The sequence below is a fragment of the Berghia stephanieae genome, chromosome 13, assembly GCF_034508935.2.
Source record: "Berghia stephanieae isolate SIO BIC M18660-M18661 chromosome 13, UCSD_Bste_1.3, whole genome shotgun sequence".
NCBI lineage: Eukaryota > Metazoa > Mollusca > Gastropoda > Nudibranchia > Aeolidiidae > Berghia > Berghia stephanieae.
The window spans coordinates 9,529,838-9,555,083 of record NC_088372.1 but is presented as its reverse complement, the minus strand read 5'-3'; the positions used below and the strand labels follow the sequence as shown (position 1 = coordinate 9,555,083).

The 25,246-nt window shown below is 38.5% G+C and overlaps 2 protein-coding genes across 2 annotated transcripts; one reads left to right on the top strand and one right to left on the bottom strand.

The window, feature by feature from the left end:
- Positions 1-1,676: 1,676 nt before the first annotated feature.
- LOC144959117 (uncharacterized) lies at positions 1,677-4,904 on the top strand. The gene has a single exon (XM_078891545.1). It carries the CDS (start codon positions 3,945-3,947, stop codon positions 4,902-4,904), a length of 960 nt encoding a protein of 319 aa, XP_078747671.1. The 5' UTR covers positions 1,677-3,944.
- On the bottom strand, positions 1,981-25,093 carry LOC144959118 (NEDD8-conjugating enzyme UBE2F-like). The gene is made up of 8 exons (XM_078891546.1): positions 24,902-25,093; positions 23,347-23,463; positions 21,635-21,734; positions 20,596-20,759; positions 18,711-18,813; positions 17,731-17,789; positions 13,445-13,507; positions 1,981-10,474 (listed from the first exon to the last, which is right to left on the bottom strand). Exons 3-8 carry the CDS (start codon positions 21,732-21,734, stop codon positions 10,421-10,423), a joined length of 543 nt encoding a protein of 180 aa, XP_078747672.1. The 5' UTR covers positions 23,347-23,463; positions 24,902-25,093; the 3' UTR covers positions 1,981-10,420.
- Between the last annotated feature and the right edge of the window lie 153 nt (positions 25,094-25,246).

Below are 25,246 nucleotides of genomic sequence, written 5' to 3'. Positions count from 1 at the left end.
GACAAAACAAGAATGACATTGAAATTGATGACGGATGATCATGGAGGGATTTTAAAGCTGAAGGGGTTGGAGTTTATCCTGGTTCAATGGGAACGATCTATATTCATGTTTTCAATCACCCTAGTCATTGATCACAATCACATGGTTTGTTGCTGTACAACGAATGGACATTTCTCAATAAATGTAAACACGCTGCTTTTGTTTGTGAAAGTTGTAAACATTCCCATGAGTCAAGCTGAGCAAAATGGTCACTCATGACGTTGGATATTTCTCAAACTGTGATGTGGGTCATTGTGACCACACCTTGCCATGTGACCAATGACCTGAGCTCATGGAAAGGTAATATAGATCAACCCCATTGCTGCTGGGTAGACGGGGGGGGGGGGGGGGGGGGGGGGGGGGGGTGATAGTTTTTTGGGACTATTTATGTGTGTAAATAACCCAAGGATATTGTTTTTTTTTTTTTTTTTTACTGGTACTGGTAGTAGGTACCGGTACTGACTGGTAGTAGGTACCAGTAAGTGAAAATAGAACTAACGGAGTGAAAAAGCTCTAATCTAGATTGGAACATAAATTTCCAAACAGTCTACTATTGTGGATCATGACGGTGATATAAAGTGTCCTGTTCATGCTTTGAAAAGTTGGCTGCTACTGCTAGTGTAATAGAAACAGGAATGATCGCTTGTTTGTTTTTAAGGGTTTTACGGCGCTTGCAACACATTTAGGTCATATCAGCGCCAGTAAAAAGGATGAAAATTGGATAGTAAAAAGTTCTGGATGTACAATTAAAGCACGCAAGAAGAGGTAAGACAAAAGGGGAATTGGTTCGAATAGGAAACGGGTGTAGATTCCAAGAGCACACTGTCAAAGTACACTAAAAGTCTCATCCAGACACAAGCACAGGTACCAACTAAGAGGAATACAATACACTCAAATTGTTTACAATTCTTATATAATGTAGACTAAACATTAGACAGTGCATAACAAGGGAGATGATTTACAAGACAATATTTAAAAAATGTCATCTTTGACTTTGACTGTTACCCTCCCAGCTAGGGGATCCGGCCAGGACATTCCTCCAATGCACAGACAGACAGTATGTTGACAAACATACAGGGGGATAGAAGACACAGTATGTACCTCCCTGTCCACTATGGAAGGTCAGGAACCCCACCCAGACACAGTAGTCTAATTTGTCCAAAGCTTTAGAGGCAAAGTCATCCCAGTTGACGATAATTGTAATTGTATTAATATTAATGATTAAAAAAAAAAAAATTGAGCTTTTATATAGGGCAATATCCACTAAACGTGCTCAAAGCGCTTTACAGAGTGTCCCTGGTCAACAGCAACATTTAACATGTAGGACATATGATAATTGTTTTGTTTGTTTTTATTTTAAGGGTTTAACCTTGCAACACATTAAGGTCATAATATAAGCGCCAGTAAAAAGGAAGAAAATGGGATAGTAAAAAGTTCTAGAATTACAATTAAAGCACAAAAGAAAAGGTGAGACAAAGGGGAATTGGTTCAAATAGGGAACAGATGTAGATTCCAAGAGCATACCACCAATGTACTTAGTTTGAGATCACCCAAAAGTCTCATCCAGACACAAGCACAGGTCCCAACTAAGAGGAATACACTCAAATGTTTATAAATCATATAATATAATATGTAAACTTAACTTAATACAATGCATAACAGAGATGATTTACAAGGAAAAAAATATCACCTCCCAAAACAATAACTATACATTTGACTGTTTCCCTCCCAGCCAGGACTCTGACCAGGGCCAGGAAAAAAACCAAGTAATCTCATTCCAATTCCAAGACAAAGACAGAAAGCATGTTGGAAAATAGATAAGGTGATAGAAGACACAGTGTGTACCTCCCGGCCCATTATGGGAGGTCGGGATCCCCACCCAGTACGATGATAATGAATACATTATAGTTATAGTTTCTACATCATTGAATTTGAAAAAAATTACATGATGACAAAAACTTTTATTTCACAACTTATTCAGCAAAAATATGTGTCTATAATTTGATAGGAGTATAATAAAGTAAACAAAAATCAGACGAACATTTTAAACAAAATGGTGAACTAGTCATTGGAATAAACATTATACAATTTATATTCTAATCTCTCTCACTCAATCCCATCTTCTTAAAATCCCTCCTCAGCTGCCGGTTACGCTTACATCCGTACATCCGTTACCATTTTTAGAGTTTGTTTTTAAAAGTTTTACGGCGCTTGCAACACATTTAGGTCATATCAGCGCCAGTAAAAATGAAGAAAATTGTAGTAATAGGGATGGGATGTCTCGGGTAAAACCTGATGGGTAATTGTTAGTTTTTATTTTAAGGGTTTTACGGCGCTTGCAACACATTTAAGGTCATATCAGCGCCAGTAAAAAGGAAAAATGGGATAGTAAAAAGTTCTAGAATTACAATTAAATCACAAAAGAAAAGGTGAGACAAAGGGGAATTGGTTCAAATAGGGAACAGATGTAGATTCCAAGAGCACACCGTCAAAGTACGTAGTTTGAGATCACAAGATCACCTTAAAGTCTCATCCAGACACAAGCACATGTCCCAACTAAGAGGAATACATTCAAATGTTTACAAATCATATAATATGTAAACTAAACATAATACAATGCATAACAGAGAGATGATTTACAAGGAAAAAAATATCATCTCCCAAAACTATAACTATACATTCGACTGTTTCCCTCCCAGCCAAGGAACTCCGGCCAGGGTCAGGACAAAACTAAGTAATCTCATTTCAAGACAACAATAGGAAACAATTGGAAAACGGGTAAGGGGGGATAGAGGACACAGCATGTACCTCCCTGCCCACTATGGGAGGTCAGGATCCTCACCCAGCCTAATGGGTAACATAACAAAATTATTAGGTCTTTTTGGGGTTTTTTTCATAAAATTTCTTCTCACTGTCCAAGTTTTGTGTACATATCAATCCTTAGCTATGGCAACAGATACTTGTGTTTGTGTGTGGAGGGCACTCTATTGTTTTTTTTTTTTTTTGTTTGTTTGTTGCTTTAGGTCTCTTCCAACACAATTGAGGTTATATGAGAGACCGCTGAAACAAAAAAACAAGCAATCTAACAAAAATAGTACAAATGTAAATCAAAATCATAACCTAAAGATATCATAAGCTAAATTATAAACAACCAAGAACAAAAAGGCAGAAGATTTACAGAAAAAAAAATATCCCCTGTCAAAAATACAATCACAAACCAAAGAAGCAGGATAGGCTAGTAAAGAGAAGAAGAAACGACATCACTATCAGATCGTACACCCATGCGAACATCATAGGTATATGATTCAAGGGCGATGCTCCCATCCAACCACCCGCGCACTCTATTGTAACCTGTAAACATGTTTTTGTTTTGTTTTTTTAAATGATCATGATCATAAAGATGGTCATAATAATAAAACAGTATAAAATACATTTTGTCAAATACCATAACACACACACACTCTCTCTCTCTCTCTCTCTCTCTCACACACACACATACAAAACAAATGGAACAATTCACACACACACACACACACACAAGTACATTATAAATCAATTATATTCAACAAAATTTCTATCTCCATTGTCTGAAATGTTTACCCATATTTCGAAAAGATTTTAAAAAATTTCCTGTGACTTTTGAAATTGTTGACTAAACGCCATACTATTTGATATAGCACCCCCCGTGTGTGTTCATCCACTGGAAAACGTGTGTGTTCACTGTAAAACGTGTGTGTTCATCCACTGGAAAACAGTTGTTTTCTCTCAAAGCTGTGAGTGAGTTACCTGCCTTGACACTGGTAATCATTCAGTCAGTATCAACATGAACAAACCGTCTCCAAACATCAACATGAATAAACTGTCTCCAAACATCAACATGAACAAACCGTCTCCAAACGATCAACATGAACAAACTGTCTCCAAACATCAACACGAACAAACTGTCTCCAAACATCAACACGAACAAACTGTCTCCAAACATCAACAGGAACAAACTGTCTCCAAACATCAACATGAACAAACTGTCTCCAAACATCAACATCAACAAACTGTCTCCAAACATCAACATGAATAAACTGTCTCCAAACATCAACACGAACAAACTGTCTCCAAACATCAACACGAACAAACTGTCTCCAAACATCAACATGAACAAACTGTCTCCAAACATCAACATGAACAAACTGTCTCCAAACATCAACACGAACAAACTGTCTCCAAACATCAACACGAACAAACTGTCTCCAAACATCAACACGAACAAACTGTCTCCAAACATCAACATGAATAATCTGTCTCCAAACATCAACATGAATAAACTGTCTCCAAACGATCAACATGAACCTAACTCTCCAAACATCAAAACGAACAAACTGTCTCCAAACATCAACATGAATAAACTGTCTCCAAACATCAACATGAACAAACTGTCTCCAAACATCAACATGAATAAACTGTCTCCAAACATCAACATGAACAAACGGTCTCCAAACATCAACATGAACAAACTGTCTCCAAACATCAACATGAATAAACTGTCTCCAAACATCAACATGAATAAACTGTCTCCAAACATCAACACGATCAAACTGTCTCCAAACATCAACACGAACAAACTGTCTCCAAACATCAACACGAACAAACTGTCTCCAAACATCAACACGAACAAACTGTCTCCAAACATCAACATGAACAAACTACTCCAAACATCAACACGAACAAACTGTCTCCAAGTACCTGCCAAGTACTACGAAAAATTTGTAGAAATACGAATTGTTGTCTCCAGCTACAGAGCAACATTCACTTCTTTGACTCGAGAAATTTTGTTGAAAAGGAAAGTTGAGTTCCTTAGAATCTATATTTAGGATCTTCGCCGAAGTCCCGGGTTTGAGAGTTTTTGCATAGGTGATAATCATTTAAATTTAAATCGATCGATATTTGAAAGACGAGTTTTCTGGCCAAATTTTAAAATAAATGTGTTTTTCGGTACGGCAGAGATGTGCTGATGATTTTCCGTGGAAATTGTCGATTTTGGAGACAGAGGAGAAACCTTCACCTTTTCATCAACGTCTTCTGTGACTTTCACCATATCTGAATACTTATCACACTTTTGGCTAATTTTTGTGAAATTATCATTCGCTTTTTATTTGTTTGTTATCAAACGTTTTACGACACAAGTAAGTCTCATCAGGGGTGGAAAAGAAGGGAGACAAAAAAATTCTAGAATTACAAATACAATGAGAGCAAGAAAATCCAAGAAAATGTAAAAGGTGAAATGGTTCAAATAGGAAACAGGTGCCGATTCCAAGATCTTACAACTACATTCAGTGATACTTAGTTTGAGATCACCTAAATGTCTCATCCACACACCAGCAAAGGATCCCACTGAGAGAATTACAATCAAATGTTAATAAGATATTGTATGTACAGTGTATGTTCAAAACAAAACAAGAGAGATGATTTATAATAGGAGAAAAAAAAAGTGGTGACAAAGGAGAGAAGGCTTAAAGTTAAAGGCAAACATTGAAAATTTCCCTCCCTTTTTCACGTTTTGTCCTCATCAACACTGATCTAATTAGACAGTCTGAAGATTCAGCTTGAAATTGAAAGATTTAAACCCCGGCCATGGGACATCCAGACAGAGACTTGTTTGGCTTTTTTCCTCCACAAATGTAGGAGTTGGCGGACACATGCTACTTTGCCCCTAATGGTCACGTGACCCCACGCAATGAATGACATCCATTTTGAAACATTTTTAAAAATGTTATAATTTATAGAAATAGAGGGGAGAAAATCCTGTAAATTTTGTGTTGATCCAGATTGTTCACCCCTCAGCCCTTTTCTATTTTTGTTTGCTTGAATGGGACAGATCAGAATTCCACCTGTACGGTTGTCCTTCAGAACCATTAGGCTCATGGAGCCGGTGTTTATCCCGGTTTCTATAGCGTGGACAATGGCAATAGCTTGCTAGTATTGCTATCATTTGGATAGGACGTTAGTCTTTCACAAAGTACTTTCCACAGATCTTAGAGATCCAGCTACCCAATCGGTACTGGGCGGGCGAGGAGGTCACTGACTTTACCCAGGATCGATCTCGATCCCTTTGAATGTGAAGCGAGTGCTCTACCAACTGAGCTATCTCTGCCAGTCCTACTGGGTCTAGAAGCATTCTCTCCAACAACAGAAAGTTTTAGATATTTTATAACATTGTGTATTCAATCGAATAAAAGCTTTTTCGAACATGAAAAAAATTATTTCTCCGTCATTGAAACTCTGAACGTCGTCCTGGCTGGTTTAGAAAGTTTTAGACATTTTATAACATTGTGTATTCAATCGATTAACAATGTGTATTCAATTTCAATCTATTAATTGCTTTTTCGAACATGAATAAAATTCTTTCTCCGTCATTGAAACTCTGAATGTCCTAGCTGGTTTAGAACAAAAGAGGCTAGCCTAAGTTTGATCTGAAAGGGAATAAGGGAACAAGACATCCACCAAGTCAGAATCCCAAAGCACATACATGTGCATCATAGTGCATGTGCTTTGGCTCACAATGCATCTGCGGGGTTGATAGGGACTGACCTCAAGCAAATCAACGCCATATGACAACATCCAAAGTTCCCAACCCAGGCCTTTCTTCGGGTGGATTGAGCTCGTAATCGATCTAAGAAATGGAAATTCTGAATATAGACCACGGTTGGACAGGAATCGTTAGCCTTGGAAGCAAAATGTCTAGGAGAAGGAAACTCCGACACAAAATGGCCACTGCCTTGAGGACAAGTCTTGGATGTCTCAAGGCCAGGGGATCAAATCCTAGCAGAAAAGCAGGCCTAAGTCAGAGTCGCTGGCAAAACCACAAGCACACGAAACAACTAAGAGGAATACACACTCAAATGTTTACATTTACGGATCATTCTACATTCAAAACAAAAATGAAACAGTAGATTACAGAGAGATGACTTACAAGGGATAAAAATATCATCTCCCAAAACAATAACTATGCATTTGACTGTTTCCTTCCAAGCCAAGAACTCCGGCCAGGGCCAGGACAAAACCAAGCCATCCCATTCCAAGGCAAAGACAGAATGTAACTCGGAAAACATATATCAGGGGATGGAAGCCACAGTGAATGACCTCCTGCCCACCATGGGAGGTCAAAGCGATTTTGGTTGGTGGAGCAATCAAATGTACTGGGGGGGAGAGACTTGAATTGGTGTGTGGTGGAGCAGGTAGGGGCTCATTCCAACTCTTACAAGTTAGCTAGAATTAGAACTAGACAATGATAGTTTACCATCTCAATTGCTCTAAACGTTGGGGGTGAGTGACAATCACAATGGGGCAATCGTTCAAAATTTTCATCCTCTAACTTTTTGTCACCATCAGCACTGCTAATTTGGCAACTTCTTGATACTTGTTTGTTTTTGAGGGGCTTACGGCACTCGCAACACATTAAGGTCATATCAACGCCAGTTCAAAGGAAGAAAATGGGATAGTAAAAAGTTCTAGAATTACAATTAAAGCACCCAAGAAAAGGTAAGGCAATAATCTTTCACAGAAAGGAACAATGGTTACGCATAACATGATGTGTATGCAGGTTATATAATATATAATTCTTTGTATTTATTAATCGAGTTATTTTATCGTGCCCCATAACACTATGAGTTTGCGAGTATGTGTTATTGCACGATAAAAATATAATATACATTCAACTGTTTTCCTCCAAGCCAAGAAACTCCGGCCAGGACAAGACGAAGTAATCTCATTCTATTCCAAGACAAGGACAGAAAGCAATTGGAAAATGGGTAAAGGGGGAATAGAAGACACAGCAAGTACCCCCCTGCCCACTATGGGAGGTCAGGAACCCCACCCAGCCTGCCCACTATGGGAGGTCAGGAACCCCACCCAGCCTGCCCACTATGGGAGGTCAGGAACCCCACCCAGCCTGCCCACTATGGGAGGTCAGGAACCCCACCCAGCCTGCCCACTATGGGAGGTCAGGAACCCCACCCAGCCTGCCCACTATGGGAGGTCAGGAACCCCACCCAGCCTGCCCACTATGGGAGGTCAGGAACCTAAACATCCTTGCTGGAGGGAATAGACTAGTATCAGAGGGGTGATTTTTGGATGAGACAAAGTAAAAACAAAAAGCTAGCATAAACCCCGTTCCACAGGTCAGGCAAAGTGAGACAAAAGCCAACAGAGCTGGCATTACAAGTTGCACAAGCGTTCACTTGCTAGGCGACTGCTGTGACATTCTCGTGTACCAGGTGTAATAGTTTGTCATCATTTGTACCACAAGCAAGCACCACGGGGGTCGACTGGCTAGTCTAGTGAACGCTTGCACAACTCTTCGCACAGTCTATGCCTGCCTTTTGTCTCGCTTTGCCTGACCTAAGGAACACACCTCAGTCATTTACAATCACGACAACATCATAATCTTTATACATTGAATTACTGGGGGGAAATATCACTCTTATTATCGTATTTAAAAAAAAAAAAAAAAGGGGGGGGGGGGGGGCGGCAAACCAATGCACAATTTCATCAAATTAATTTCAGCAAGTAAGCTCAATACAATTTCAAAACTTATAAACTGGGTGAATTTAGTGTTATGTTATAATTTTTTTTAAAAACCCAACAAAACAACACCATTTGACTTCAAAAACACCAAAAGTGACTTTTCATCTCTAATCTGTAATCAAGTCAGAGCAAATCAAATGCCCAATTCTGTAATCAAGTCAGAGCGAGTCAAATGCCCAACTGTAATCAAGTCAGAGTGAGTCAAATGCCCAATTCTCTAATCAAGTCAGAGCGAGTCAAATGCCCAATTCTGTAATCAAGTCAGAGCGAGTCAAATGCCCAATTCTGTAATCAAATCAGATCGAGTCAAATGCCCAATTCTGTAATCAAGTCAGAGCGAGTCAAATGCCCAATTCTGTAATGAAGTCAGAGTGAGTCAAATGCCCAATTCTGTAATCAAGTCAGAGCGAGTCAAATGCCCAATTATGAACTAAAATGTAATAATGTAAAGAAGTAAATTTAAAAACAATATTTATACAGTCTGTTTATATATGGCTTAGTATTGGATCAGAAATGTGGAATACACAAGATGTGTGGAACACACACACACACACACTCACATAAATCTATATATAAATACACACACATATGTATATATACACTCACATTTTGTATACAAACACACTCAAATGTATACACACACACCCATGTATATATACACACACACAAACTCGCATGTATATACACATACACACTCACACAAAGCAGAATAATTTGGATTAACTCTTGACAGCAAAATGTCTTGACAGTAGATAATGTTTGTAAATAGGCCAATACAAAATTTGGATTTTTAAGAAGAAATGTAAAAAGTTGTCCAAGGAACACCAGAGAAATCTGCTATAAAGACTTTGTACGGCCAATTTTAGATTATAGTGAATGCGTTTTGACCCTAAGAGTAAAAAGCAAATGGAACAGCTTGAGTGAGTTCAAAACAGATCATGTAGGTTTGTTTGTAACGACTACAGGAGGACTGAAAGCATCAGTGAGATGCGCAAGAGTTTAAACTGGTCACCATTACATGGAAGATGAACAATCCAAAAAGCCAAAGTCCTCTTGAAGGCCCGACAGGGACTGACAACCGATTCCATTTGATAACCTGATTCAAAACAAAAGAAAGCAGCACTCATACCAGGTCCCACAGTCACGAGTTAATGCTCATCTCAACTCATTTTTCTAAAGCACTATCCGAATATGGAATTCTCTGCCCAAAAATATCCCAAAAATGAATGTCCAAATTGAATTTGACAGAGAAATGGATAAAATCCAAATGAAGGCTAAGGCAGGTCCATTTGTTGTCACCACATCACAGTCGCTATTATCTTTGATGCACAGAGTTGTGACTTCATGGGCAAGACTAGACAAGACACTCATACGTACCTACAAACACATACCTGTGCACACACACACAAAAGCAGGTCCATTTGTTGTCACCACATCACAGTCGCTATTATCTTTGATGCACAGAGTTGTGACTTCATGGGCAAGACTAGACAAGACACTCATACGTACCTACAAACACATACCTGTGCATACACACACAAACACACCACCACACATGTATACACACACACACACACACAAAAGCAGAAATCAACATACACACACACACACACAACTAATTCATCCCACACATTCACTACTTCCGCATAGATTCTCGTTTGCCATCCGGTGTGTTCCATTCGAGTCCATTTCTCCACACTCAAAGCACACAGAAAGCCACTCTTGGGTTGGTTTGGTACGTCCATGGTACAAGCATAAATCATAATTATCGTCATCAGCGCTAGAACACTAACCCAGACCATCATTACCTTTGGGCATAGAGATGGACATAATTTTTCACCTTCACTTCAAACGAATTCTGAAAGAAAATAAAGATAGAAAATATGACAAAAGAAATGGCTGATCGAAAACGTCAATAAAATAAAAATGTGGTTGCAACTTAAATTACCCGTCTTTTGAAAAAAATTACCTCCCCCAAATCCTGTTCATTTTTTTTGGGACCAAACAAAAATTTGGTAAAAAATCCAAATTTAATCCCAGTTTCATCTGGAGTGGAATCTACATGTAGTCAAATTTAAATTGAGCTTTATATAGCGCAATATCCACTAAATGTGCTCTAAGCGCTTTACAAGGGGTCCCTGGTCAACAGCAACATTTAACATAAAGGACAGGACATGCCGCCTGTGAGGCGATATTTCAATTTTTCGGACAAAGACACAGCTGTTAACGGCCAGGTACTCATTTTACACCTGAGTACAGTGAGAGAATGTGAGTAAAGAGCCTTTTCCAAGGACCTTCCGATCCGAAAGCGAGTGTCATACCACTAGACCACATAGCCGCACACACTCTATAAATTTAACTTCTGCTTAAAGTCAACCAATCTATTTCTGGTCTGGCGATGTTGGTTTATCAGGGGTCCACTGTATCAACTAAACTAGACACAAATGGCACTGACATCATCATAAGGACGTCAATCTCAGGTACAAGGGATCAAATTTGGATGTAGAGTCTCAAATAGATGGGATTTACTTTGGGTGTAGTCTCAAATAGATGGGATTTACTTTGGGTGTAGAGTCTCAAATAGATGGGATTTACTTTGGGTGTAGAGTCCCAAATAGATGGGATTTACTTTGGGTGTAGTCTCAAATAGAGGGGATTTACTTTGGGTGTAGAGTCCCAAATAGATGGGATTTACTTTGGGTGTAGTCTCAAATAGATGGGATTTACTTTGGGTGTAGAGTCCCAAATAGATGGGATTTACTTTGGGTGTAGTCTCAAATAGATGGGATTTACTTTGGGTGTAGAGTCCCAAATAGATGGGATTTACTTTGGGTGTAGTCTCAAATAGATGGGATTTACTTTGGGTGTAGAGTCTCAAATAGATGGGATTTACTTTGGGTGTAGAGTCCCAAATAGATGGGATTTACTTTGGGTGTAGTCTCAAATAGATGGGATTTACTTTGGGTGTAGAGTCTCAAATAGATGGGATTTACTTTGGGTGTAGAGTCCCAAATAGATGGGATTTACTTTGGGTGTAGTCTCAAATAGATGGGATTTACTTTGGGTGTAGAGTCCCAAATAGATGGGATTTACTTTGGGTGTAGTCTCAAATAGATGGGATTTACTTTGGGTGTAGAGTCCCAAATAGATGGGATTTACTTTGGGTGTAGAGTCCCAAATAGATGGGATTTACTTTGGGTGTAGTCTCAAATAGATGGGATTTACTTTGGGTGTAGAGTCCCAGATAGATGGGATTTACTTTGGGTGTAGTCTCAAATAGATGGGATTTACTTTGGTGTAGAGTCCCAAATAGATGGGATTTACTTTGGGTGTAGTCTCAAATAGATGGGATTTACTTTGGGTGTAGAGTCCCAAATAGATGGGATTTACTTTGGGTGTAGTCTCAAATAGATGGGATTTACTTTGGGTGTAGAGTCCCAAATAGATGGGATTTACTTTGGGTGTAGAGTCCCAAATAGATGGGATTTACTTTGGGTGTAGAGTCCCAAATAGATGGGATTTACTTTGGGTGTGGAGTCTCAAATAGATGGGATTTACTTTGGGTGTAGTCTCAAATAGATGGGATTTACTTTGGGTGTAGAGATTCAAATAGATGGGATTTACTTTGGGTGTAGAGTCTCAAATAGATAGGATTTACTTTGGGTGTAGAGTCTCAAATAGATGGGATTTACTTTGGGTGTAGAGATTCAAATAGATGGGATTTACTTTGGGTGTAGGGTCTCAAATAGATGGGGTTACTTTGGGTGTAGAGTCCCAAATAGATGGGATTTACTTTGGGTGTAGAGTCTCAAATAGATGGGATTTACTTTGGGTGTAGAGTCTCAAATAGATGGGATTTACTTTGGGTGTAGAGTCCCAAATAGATGGGATTACATTTAGGTACAAGGGATTAAATTTGGGTGTACAGTCTCAAATAGATGAACCTGGGATCAAATTTGGGTGTACAGTTCCACGCAGATGGAATTACATTTGGATTTCAAAGTAAATTTTCTGTTGTTTGTTTTAGTTTTATAAGAGTTTTAGACCATTTACGATCTTTTAACTCAAATCAGCGCCAGTAAGGAAGGAAGACAATGGGATAGTCCAAAAGTCTAGATTTAGAATTGAGAGCATCCAAAAAAGAGTAAGACACAGGGGAATTGGTTTAAATCGGATGAAATGATAAAACCATGTTACAAGAAATGATGAAACCATGTTACAAGAAATGATGAAACCATGAAATGATAAAACCATGTTACAAGAAATGATGAAACCATGTTACAAGAAATGATAAAACCATGTTACAAGAAATGATAAAACCATGTTACAAGAAATGATGAAACCATGAAATGATAAAACCATGTTACAAGAAATGATGAAACCATGTTACAAGAAATGATAAAACCATGTTACAAGAAATGATAAAACCACGTTACAAGAAATAATGAAACCATGAAATGATAAAACCATGTTACAAGAAATGATGAAACCATGTTACAAGAAATGATGAAACCATGAAATGATAAAACCATGTTATAAGAAATGATGAAACCATGTTACAAGAAATGATAAAACCATGTTACAAGAAATGATAAAACCACGTTACAAGAAATAATGAAACCATGAAATGATAAAACCATGTTACAAGAAATGATGAAACCATGTTACAAGAAATGATGAAACCATGAAAGGATAAAATCGTCTTACAAGAAATGATGAAACCATGAAATGATAAAACCATCTTATGATGAAAATATGAAATGATAAAATCATCTTCCACAAAATGATAAAATCATCTTCCACAAAATGATAAAATCATCTTACATACCATATCTTTGGCATAATGCTCGGCTGCCTCCACGTTTAATGGATCATCAAAATTGAGTAAATCCTGAAAAAAAAAAAAAACAAAACAAAAAAACAACAATTAAAAAAAAAACAGAAAACAAATTCGTCATAATCATAAAAAATTATTTTAAATATTTTTCAGAATAAATAAAAAACTAAGCAAGCTTTATCATCCAATCGAATAGCTTTGCCTCCATGTGACACTGTTGTCCTTGACCTTAAGTCAAAGTGGTATTAAGCTGCTTGAAGCTGGGAACTGTAAGAAAGTAATGAACAAAATAATGAATATCACAACTTTAAAAAAAAGAACAAAATACCAAACACAAAACGTTTGAGGCTCAAAACCCTTCTTCGGCCAACAATAAAAAAAAAGTGAAAACATAAATACATTACAAAAGAAAAAAAAATCAGTTTGATAGCAGAAAAATATTCAACATGGATTTCTCAGTATAAAAATCTTGAAATGTCAAGAAATCTGTAGAGAGACTAAGAAATCTGTAGAGAGACGAAGGAATCTGTAGAGAGACAAAGGAATCTGTAGAGAGACGAAGGAATCTGTAGAGAGACGAAGGAATCTGTAGAGAGATGAAGGAATCTGTAGAGAGATGAAGGAATCTGTAGAGAGACGAAGGAATCTGTAGAGAGACGAAGGAATCTGTAGAGAGACGAAGAAATCTGTAGAGAGATGAAGAAATCTGTAGAGAGATGAAGGAATCTGTAGAGAGATGAAGGAATCTGTAGAGAGACGAAGGAATCTGTAGAGAGACGAAAGAATCTGTAGAGAGATGAAGGAATCTGTAGAGAAATGAAGGAATCTGTAGAGAAATGAAGGAATCTGTAGAGAGACGAAGGAATCTGTAGAGAGATGAAGGAATCTGTAGAGAGACGAAGGAATCTGTAGAGAGACGAAGGAATCTATAGAGAGACGAAGGAATCTGTAGAGAGACGAAGGAATCTGTAGAGAGACGAAGAAATCTATAGAGAGACGAAGGAATCTGTAGAGAGACGAAGAATCTATAGAGAGACGAAGGAATCTGTAGAGAGACGAAGAAATCTTAGAGGAGAAGGAATCTGTAGAGAGACGAAGGAATCTGTAGGAGAGAGATCGTAGAGAGAGAAGGAATCTGTAGAGAGACGAAGAAATCTGTAGAGAGACGAAGGAATCTGTAGAGAGAGAAGGAATCTGTAGAGAGACAGAAATCTGTAGAGAGACGAAGGAATCTGTAGAGAGAGAAGAATCTGTAGAGAGATGAAGGAATCTGTAGAGAGATGAAGGAATCTGTAGAGAGATGAAGGAATCTGTAGAGAGATGAAGGAATCTGTAGAGAGATGAAGGAATCTGTAGAGAGATGAAGAAATCTGTAGAGAGATGAAGGAATCTGTAGAGAGACTAAGAAATCTGTAGAGAGATGAAGGAATCTGTAGAGAGACGAAGAAATCTGTAGAGAGACGAAGGAATCTGTAGAGAGACGAAGGAATCTGTAGAGAGACTAAGAAATCTGTAGAGAGATGAAGGAATCTGTAGAGAGACTAAGAAATCTGTAGAGTGATGAAGGAATCTGTAGAGAGACTAAGAAATCTGTAGAGAGATGAAGGAATCTGTAGAGAGACGAAGGAATCTGTAGAGAGATGAAGAAATCTGTAGAGAGATGAAGAAATCAGTAGAGAGACGAAGGAATCTGTAGAGAGATGAAGGAATTTGTAGAGAGACGATTGCTGAATATTTTATATTATATTTTTTTCAGTCGTTTAATTATGATTTCAGTCATATATGCCGAAACCCATGCATGCTGATGAAAGATGTGATACAGGGGAGAATGGAGGGCAAACGAAGAAGGGGAAGACCTTGGCCCACTTAAATAAAAAGCATCCTAGAATGGACAGAGATGAATGGAAGGGAACTATCTGATACTGTCAACAGACGACAAGAATGGGCGGACTTTTGTCATCACAAAGTGCGGGCAGGCAACGCCAATGAGGACGACGCTGGATAGTGAGTGAATGAATTATGTTTTCATTGTTTTCTGTTGCTGGATGAAGAAGGGTTTTGAGTCCAGAATGTTCCCTGTTTGGTACTTCGATCTTCTGTGAAGATGTTATATATTAATTTTTGTTTACGACTTTCTAGTCCTTTCTTTAGCTTAGGAACTAAGTATAAATATCAGGTCTGATTGTCAAATGCAATAATGAGCTTGATTCAACATTGTTGTAACGGCAGCATTGAAAGTATTTCCATTTCAACAACTATGAGGCCACATCGACTTGGGCTATTAGATCTGTAAAGCAAGTACGCATTGGTTTGAGAGGAATTCCATGACAACAATGAGACCATAATTTGGGTTATCAGACTTGTAAAACAGTCGACGTCGCTTTGGATAGAACACAAATGTTGCTGCTTGAAGTTGGGAGAAATAAATAACAATATGCAAATGGAAATTTAATTAATGAAGACAGATGATGTAGGCGTTTTGGGTTTCCCTTTTGTCAACAAAGCACGATGAATGAAACACTAAAAAAATAAAAGAGTTAAGCCGCCACCCATACTTATGGTAAATAAAAGAGTTAAGCCCCAATACTTATGGTAAATAAAGAGTTAAGCCCTCATACTTATGGTAAATAAAGAGTTAAGCCCTCATACTTACGGTAAATAAAAGAGTTAAGCCCTCATACTCACGGTAAATAAAAGAGTTAAGCCCCAATACTTATGGTAAATAAAGAATTAAGCACTCATACTTACGGTAAATAAAAGAGTTAAGCCCTCATACTCACGGTACATAAAAGAGTTAAGCCCCAATACTTATGGTAAATAAAGAGTTAAGCACTCATACTTATGGTAAAAAAAGAGTTAAGCCCCCATACTTACGGTAAATAAAGAGTTAAGCCCCCATACTTACAGTAAATAAAGAGTTAAGCCCCCATACTTATGGTAAATAAAGAGTTAAGCCCTCATACTTATGGTAAATAAAAAGTTAAGTCCCCATTCTTATGGTAAATAAAAAGTTAAGTCCCCATACTTATGGTAAATAAAGAGTTAAGCCCTCATACTCACGATAAATAAAAGAGTTAAGCCCCCATACTTATGGTAAATAAAGAGTTAAGCACTCATACTTATGGTAAAAAAGAGTTAAGCCCCCATACTTACGGTAAATAAAGAGTTAAGCCCCCATACTTACAGTAAATAAAGAGTTAAGCACCCATACTTATGGTAAATAAAGAGTTAAGCCCTCATGACTTACTTGACTTAGATGCCTTTCGCGTCTCGACCGAAAGATCGGGTCGCCTTGGCTGTTTCCAGTATTTCCTGTGTGAGGTGTCTCCAATATTGCCGGTCCTCTGCTAGGGTTCTCAGATTTTCAAGGTCCCCTGCCGTTATGAGACTAATGCTTTGTCCAAGTGTTGTGAGGTTTTTGTTTAGGATCACGGGGAGTGTTGTGATCGGTCTTCCTCTGAAAAGGTTCCCGTGTTTTTGGAAGTATCCCGACATGGCTTGGTTTGCTGGTATGTTTTTGTCCCTGCGTAGTATGTGACCGAAAAGTTGCCATCGTTGTTGTAAAATGTCAAGGGAGATTGGTCTTTCTTTTGTGATCTTATAGAGTGATTCATTTGAGATCTTTTTGGGGTATTTGATGTCCAGTACCCTTCTTAGCTGTGTGCGATGGAAGGCATCCAGATGTTCTTCTTCGGATTTTGTCAACGCCCAAGTGCCGCAGTTATACAGAAGTACCGGTTTTACAAGAGCATGGTACAGTTTCAGTTTGGTTTTTCTCTTTATTTTGTCACCTCTAATCCATACATTGGTGAGTTTACTGAGTGCGGCGTTTGATAGCTGTTTTCTTCTTTGTACATCCTCGGTGTCTCCAATTAGTGAGCCGACTTTCTTTGTTCTTTTCCATTCCTCTTTGTTCCTCGATATTGTTGTAAATTCGGTTTTATTGGCATTGACTTGGAGGTTATATTTCATGAGGGTATTTTGTATGATGTCTATATTTGCTGGTGTTGATCCAATAAAATCGACATCATCTGCATAGGCGATTTCTCTAGGGATTGCATTCTCAATATGAGTCGTTGGTTTTGGAATGACTTTTCGAACTTCTTTCATACTTATGGTAAATAAAAAGTTAAGCCCCCATACTTATACTTACGGTAAATAAAGAGTTTAGCCCCCATACTTACGGTAAATAAAGAGTTTAGCCCCCATACTTACGGTAAATAAAGCGTTTAGCCCCCATACTTACGGTAAATAAAGAGTTTAGCCCCCATACTTACGGTAAATAAAGAGTTTAGCCCCCATATAACGTCTTTCAACTTGCGTGTGGGGGCCCAACCTGTGGAAGGAGACGAGGAAAACCTTTTAAATATTTTAAATGATAACATTGGCCGTTAGATTTTCTTAAAAATGACCATTCATTATGAATAAAACCAAAATAAGTCAAAATTTGAAAGCAAAGGTCTCAACTCAAAATTTTGGAAAAGGAGGAACTTTACGCACGTCGCCGACTGACCAGTTGTTATTACAAATCTCACCCAGAAGCTTCCACAAAACATAAAGTTTGAAAATATGTAAAACAAAAAGACACCAAATGATTACAAGATAAAGTTACCCATGGGGTTGAAAAAAGGGAATTTTAATTTATCTTATTTCCAAATTGACAAGACATGCCTACGAAAAATTCCACCACTACCAACACTAGTACTAACACCACCAACACCACTACTTCCGCAACCACCAATACTCCCACCACCACCACCACTAATCCCATTACCACCACCACTACTCCCACCACAACTACCCCCACCACCACTACTCCCACCACAACTACCACTCCCACCACCACCACCACTCCCACCACCACCACCACCATTACTCCCACCACCACCACCACTACCACTACTCCCACCACAACTACGACTCCCACCACCACCACCACTAATCCCATCACCACCACCACTACCACTACTCCCACCACCACTCCCACCACTACTCCCACCACAACTACCACTCCCACCACCACTACTCTCACCACCACCACTACTACTCCCACCACCAACCCACCACTACTCTCACCACCACCACTACTACTCCCACCACTACTCCCACCACCACCACTACCACTACTACTCCCACCACCACCACCATTACTCCCACCACCAACCCGCCACACCACCACTACTCTCACCACCACCACCACCACACCACCACTACTCCCACCACCACCACCACTACTACTCCCACCGCCACCACCTACCTAGACTGTCATAGGAGCTTTGTCTGAGGAGACTGAGGCAGACTTCTCCTTTCTCTGTAATGTTGGGGTGATAGAGTTTTGTGTTGCATACAACTTTGGGTGGCTGCGGGACGGGGAGAGAAAACAAATTGATTTGTATTTATACATGGCCGTATACAAATCTAGGGGCATGACTATTCACATGGAACATGGAACAAAATATGTTATGGATAATGGACCATATTTCTGGATAATGGACCATATTTTATGGATAATGGAACAAAATATTTTATGGATAATGGAACATAATATTTTATGGATAATGGAACATAATATTTTATGGATAATGGAACATAATATTTTATGGATAATGGAACATAATATTTTATGGATAATGGAACATAATATTTTATGGATAATGGAACATAATATTTTATGGATAATGGAACATAATATTTTATGGATAATGAGAATTAATCACCAAAATGACTATCTAAAAACAACAACAACAACAACAAAGAGCTGAGTGACGTCAATTTCGTTCTAGATTACAGTTAAAAGCATAAAAGAAAAGAAAAACAAAGGGGGGACGGATGTAGATTCCAAGAGCACACTATCACTATACTTAGTTTGAGATCACCTCAAAGTCTCATCCGGACACAAGCACAGGATCCCACTAAGAGGAACACACGCAAGTGCTTACATTATTCATTCACAAAAACAAATATAAGAATACATAACAGTAACAGAGAGATGATTTATAATGAAAAAAAATACCATCTCCCAAAACTATAACTATACATTTGACTTCCCGCCAGGACCCCATCCAGGAAAAGGACAAACCAAGTAATCTCATTCCAAGACAAAGATAGAAAGCAAGTTGGAAAACAGATATAGATAGTATGAAGTTGACGTCATTCAGGTCTTTGTTATTGCTTTTTGCCATCTGCATAGTAATTCTCACTAAACTGTATTAACCAGATTATAAAAGTTCAAGGTTGCACATGGTTTTGTGTGTCAGTCCGTTATACTTCCGGATGGCAATGTTGTGAGTTTCTTAGTCAAGCGCATACTATCTATAAACGTTCAATGTCACACATAGTTTTGTGTGTTGGTCTGTTACACTTCCGGATGGCAATGTTGTGAGCTACTTAGCCAAGCGCACACTAAGGAGATAGAAGACACAGGAAGTGCCTCCATGCCCGCTATGGTGTGTTGGGAATCCCAGCAAGTTGCCAGATTACTCACGCTACGATAGATACAGTCACAAACATTTCAGTGCACCCATTCATTCATTCATTCATTCATTTATTCAGGTGCACACGTAAGCTACTCAGAATAAAATGGATGGATAGAATTAAGAACAAAGAAGTATGGAAAAGAACACAGTAGGAAACAGTGGGAGAGGAAATAGGAAGAAGACGATGGAGGTGGATTGGACACACCCTTAGAAAGAATGACTCCACTATAACAAAGAAAGTATTGGATTGAAACCCTAAGGGCAGAAGATCAAAGGGAAGGCCACGAGGAACATGGAGAAGAATTTAAGAAGCCGATATACAGAGAAGTGATAAGACATGAAATGACATAAAAACGTTAGCTCAGGATAGAGAAGGATGGAAACTGTTTGCCTGTGGCCTATACCCTGGCCCAGGGTGAAAAAGGCAATGATGATGATGATGATAGAGAAGGATGGAAACTATCTGTGGCCTATACCTTGACCCAGGGTGAAAAAGGCAATGATGATGATGATGATGATGATGATTCATTCACCACTTTGATGCTGTTGCTTGTCCAGAAAAAACATCTGGAGTCTCTGAGAAATTACACTCTGGTCCTTCAATGCCATAAGACCCATGGAGGCGCAGTTTATCGCGTTTCTTTCTGAACAATATCTTTGACCTACCATAATGTTATACTCTTCCGGCACGGATATCTTGAAGTGGAATTTCCCACCACGCCAAAATCCTGTGTCTGGTTTGACGGTCAGCTGGAAGCTGTGGAGACAGTTGGGGTCAGCGAAATCGACTTCACATGTGCTGGGGAGATTCTCACTCATCTCTGGAACTTCTGCAAAGGAGACATTAGAGACAAGTGGTAATAAGGGAACCAATATTTGGACAATATTACCCAAATAGCCTGATAAAGACATGAACGAGTGTCTATGAAAGGTGCCAGACACAGCAAGAAAGAAAAATACAAGAAAAAAAACATCCTAAAAATTCAGTCAACCTTGAGGTAGACTGATTTCTTGGGATGTTTTTTTTCTTGTATTTTTCTTTCTTTGTCTGGCACCTTTCATACACACTTCTTCATATCTTTAACTTGCACCGGTGCCTGCTCCTTAATTTCTTAATTTGATACCCAAATAACCACAGGGTTATCTGGACAATGTGACCCAAATAGTCACAGGATTATCTGGACAATGTGATGGACATGTTGGCCCTCGACAGTTCCCCACTGCATAGAGCCTTCACCCCTCAGTGCTGCTTGAGGGACAACAATGAACCCTTAATCTGACCAGTCCTGTCACCAGATGCGAATCCCTTGGAACAAATGTGGTCTCCAATTTAAAGTCTTAAAAACTGCCAAAATCCAAGAAGAGACAACGTTGAACTTTTTACATTTGGAACTGAAGTTTGTACCTAGACAATTATTGAAATTGTCTACAATCTTACAATGTCGACGAGGCATCAAGGAATGCCCTTGCTTGATACAGAAGGGGTCACATCAAATATTGATGACTAAAACCACGTCTGCCAAGTTGCTAAATATTTCTCTTTCAGTTGGTCTTGTGGTATGACACTTGCTTTCGGATCAGAAGGTCTTGGATTCGAGGCTCACTCGGCGAATAGTTTACTCAAATTTCTCTCACCATACTCGGTGTAAAATGATTACCTGGCCGTTAACAGCTAATATTGCACATGTTAGATAATCTCTCTCACCTTTCTCTAAGAGTTTGTCTCGTATCGAATGGCGCTTCACAGGGGAAGTGCCAGAACTGTCTTGGCTCTTCTTTGCCTGCTTCAGCTTTAAGGTTATCATCTAAGGACAAATAAGAGACAGGGAGCAAATAATCGAATTTGAAAAAAAAAAGAAATGAAAAGTGAGATTCACAATGCAAACTCATGAGAGATGATGATGATGATGATGATGATGATGATGATGATGACGACGACGACGATGATGATGATGATGATGATGATGTTGATTGATCTCTTGTTCTGGAATGATAAAACAGAATGGAAATCAGGAGAACAGCTTAAGCTATCAATATGAAGAGGGGACTCTGGAAGGAGGACAAATATTACAGTGAATGACGTAATCAGTCGGATGGTGAAAAGGTTTGAACTGAGATATTGCCAAGTTTAGTTAGAAGGTCAATTTTTATCCAAAATGAGTTCTTGTCATAAATGATTAAATCAACCCTTTTTGTGCAACTTCGGGAAATATCAAAGCTTAATTTCACTTCTAAATATCTTTTACAACTAGTCAAATTGAAAAAGTATGAAATTTAAGAAAAGTTGCTGGATATCTTTTCCATACATCTGACCATAATTTCATGAAAAATCACCCGATTTACTTCAAATAAAGATTATAATGCCCTGGGGAGCATATTCTTTCAGAAAAGGCAAAAAAAAAAAAAATAAAAAAAAAAAAAATGCAAATCCAAAATTTTCACCATCCGACCGATTATGTCATGCACTGACCCAAATATCGGGAATTCCCCAATAAGCTGGCAAGTGTTAACAATTCTGAATTTCCAGCCTGTGGCAGTGCGGCTATGTGGTCCTATGGTAAAATACTCGCTTTCGGATCAGAAGGTCCTGGGTTCGAGCCTCGCTCGGCGCATAGTTTAGTCCTTGGAAAAGGCTCTTTACTCACATTCTCTCAGTGTACTCAGGGGTAAAATGAGTACCAGGCCTTTAACAGCAGTCTCTGTCAGAAAAAAAATTTGTAAGGCGTCATTTCTCATTCTATGTTGTTGTTGGTCAGGGACTTTGAGCACATTTAGTAGATAGTGCGCTATATAAAAGCTCTAGTTTAGTTGTTGTAAGGACAACATTAAGGAATGGACCAGAGTAGACAAGGGAGAACTTCTAGAAAAGGCCAACGAACGGAAAGAGTGACGTAAAGTTGTGAAGTCTGCATCCCACAGGTCTCCCCTACGAATATCCAGTCATGGGAATGAGTGAGTGAGTGGGTGAGTGATTGAATGAGTGAGTGAGTGATTGAGTGAATAAGAGAATGAGTGAGTGAGTGAGTAAGTGAATAAGTGAGTGAGTGAGTCAGTGAATAAGTGAGTGAGTGAGTCAGTGAATAAGTGAATGAGTGAATAAGTTAGTGATTGAGTGAATAAGTGAATGATTGAGTGAGTGAGTAAGTGAATAAGTGAGTGAGTGTGTGAGTGAGTCAGTGAATAAGTGAGTGAGTGAATAAGTGAGTGGGTTAGTGAGTGAATGAGTGAACGGGTGGGTGAGTGAGTGAGTGAGTGAATGGGTGAGTGAGTGAGTGAATAAGTGAGTGAGTGAGTGAGTGGGTAAGTGAGTGAGTAAGTGAATAAGTGAGTGAGTGAGTGAGTGAACAAGAGAGTGAGTGAGTGAGAGAATAAGTGAGTGAGTGAATAAATGAGTGAGTTATTTTATGATTGATTTACCGTTGGTGTGAAGGCTGCTCACACTGAACACAGGGCGACACTGATGGTGCCCTGACCCTTGTCCCAACTCTTTGAGCCTCCTAGAGTTTCCAACACCCTTCCACACGCAGGCTCTCTCTAACAACAACAACAAAAAAAAAAAAGGAAATAAAAATGAAAACATTAATTTTGTTATCTAACAATTTGTCACAAAATTAATAAGGTGTTAACAATTTTTTTTAAAAAATCCCTCAGAGAGTTTGTTGTTGTTTGGCTATTGAGTTATTGTGAATTGTTTTCATATTGGGTAACCTATTGGGTGTCCTCCATTCACTATCATGTTGTGTGTTATTTCCGCCTGTGCTTTTGTGACGTCACCATTGGGTATAAAAACAATCTTCCATTCTCCTAGATCTAACGATATTCATAATGGATTGTTAATTGATAATTTAGTCAAGTGTTGACTTTGCTTTCATTACCCGACGAACATACATGAATTATTCACGTGATGCCTTGATGATGATACATGGCATTTTTTAAACCGCCCATATGCCCATATATGTACTCTATGTGTAGTATATGGGGAACGCCCACTTCGGTGGAGACTTTTGCTTTACTTTTTCCTATATTTTACCTACTCTGAACCAGATGGATAAATCCGTTCGCGACACAGGTCAGGAGAGAGCTTCTACTACTGCAAATGGTGATTTTGCCTTTAAAATCACTAATAATGCCTAATGCTAATGTCTCTACTGGCAGTCTGCAAATAAAATAAGTACTCCGTTTGATATTTGACCTGCCTCTGGGTTGAGTAGCTAGTCTATGTGGGAGCACCATGACTCCTTGGACTATGATGAGTCAATCAGTTTACCATCATTTGGGCACAACACTCTAGGGAGGCCTTCCGAAAGCTCCTAGTACTAGTACTAAGTGAAACAACTCAAATTCAAATATTCCCTCAACTAACCCTAAGAAAAAAATAAAACCTAGTACCTTTAACGAAGCCTAATAATAATAGGAAAAACAAACACCCGAGCACCATTGCTAAGACTTATGACTAACCCAAACCCTAACAGAAAAAAATCCTCCAATCTCCAGCTAATCCTAATACTAATAGAAAGAAAAAAACAACCTAGGACTGTTTTGCACTACCTTTCAATACTTAACAGATCAAAATGGCGACCGAGAATCAAAACAATGGTCAAATTAGGAAATGTTAAACTTTCACAATTTATCAAGTTTTTAAAATGCTTCTATTTCTATTTGGATATGATTATGATTCATGTATTAAATTTTTTGTATTATGATTATGATGAACAAATCCAAATGACAAAAGTCAAAAGATCCAACGGTGAAAATAAAAATTGAAGAAATGTTAGCACTAGGAGCTTTCTACTCTATGGGAGCTCCCCACTCTATACCTCTATACTACCATTATTACCAGTCAGACTGTTTTACTTTTTTAGACTTAACTTCTAGACTTCTAGGAATTTGCCTGAACTGAATTTCTTCATTTCATAGGTAACTGTTAAGTAAGAAAGGAAATGTTTCAATCCCACTCACAACTGTCACTTACCAGGAAATCAATAATAAAGATATCACTTCTTTTTCGAGGACAAAATCAAAAGGCAATCTCCTGTCATCGAATCACAGTGGTTTGATTCCCCTCTGTGTAAATTGTGTGTAATTAGGAAAAAAAAACAAGAGATAAAAACAAAACGAGAGAAGTTGGAAGTTATTTATAAGTGCTGGGCACTCTAAATAACTAGATATTTATAGAGCCGATATCGTTTACTACAGTATAAATCCATAAAAAAGGTCATTTATAACCAATGAATGTGGACACAATCAAATAAAAAATTAAATTGAAAAAAAAAAAAGAAATTTAGATAGTAAGATTTTACAAAAAGCGGGAATTAAC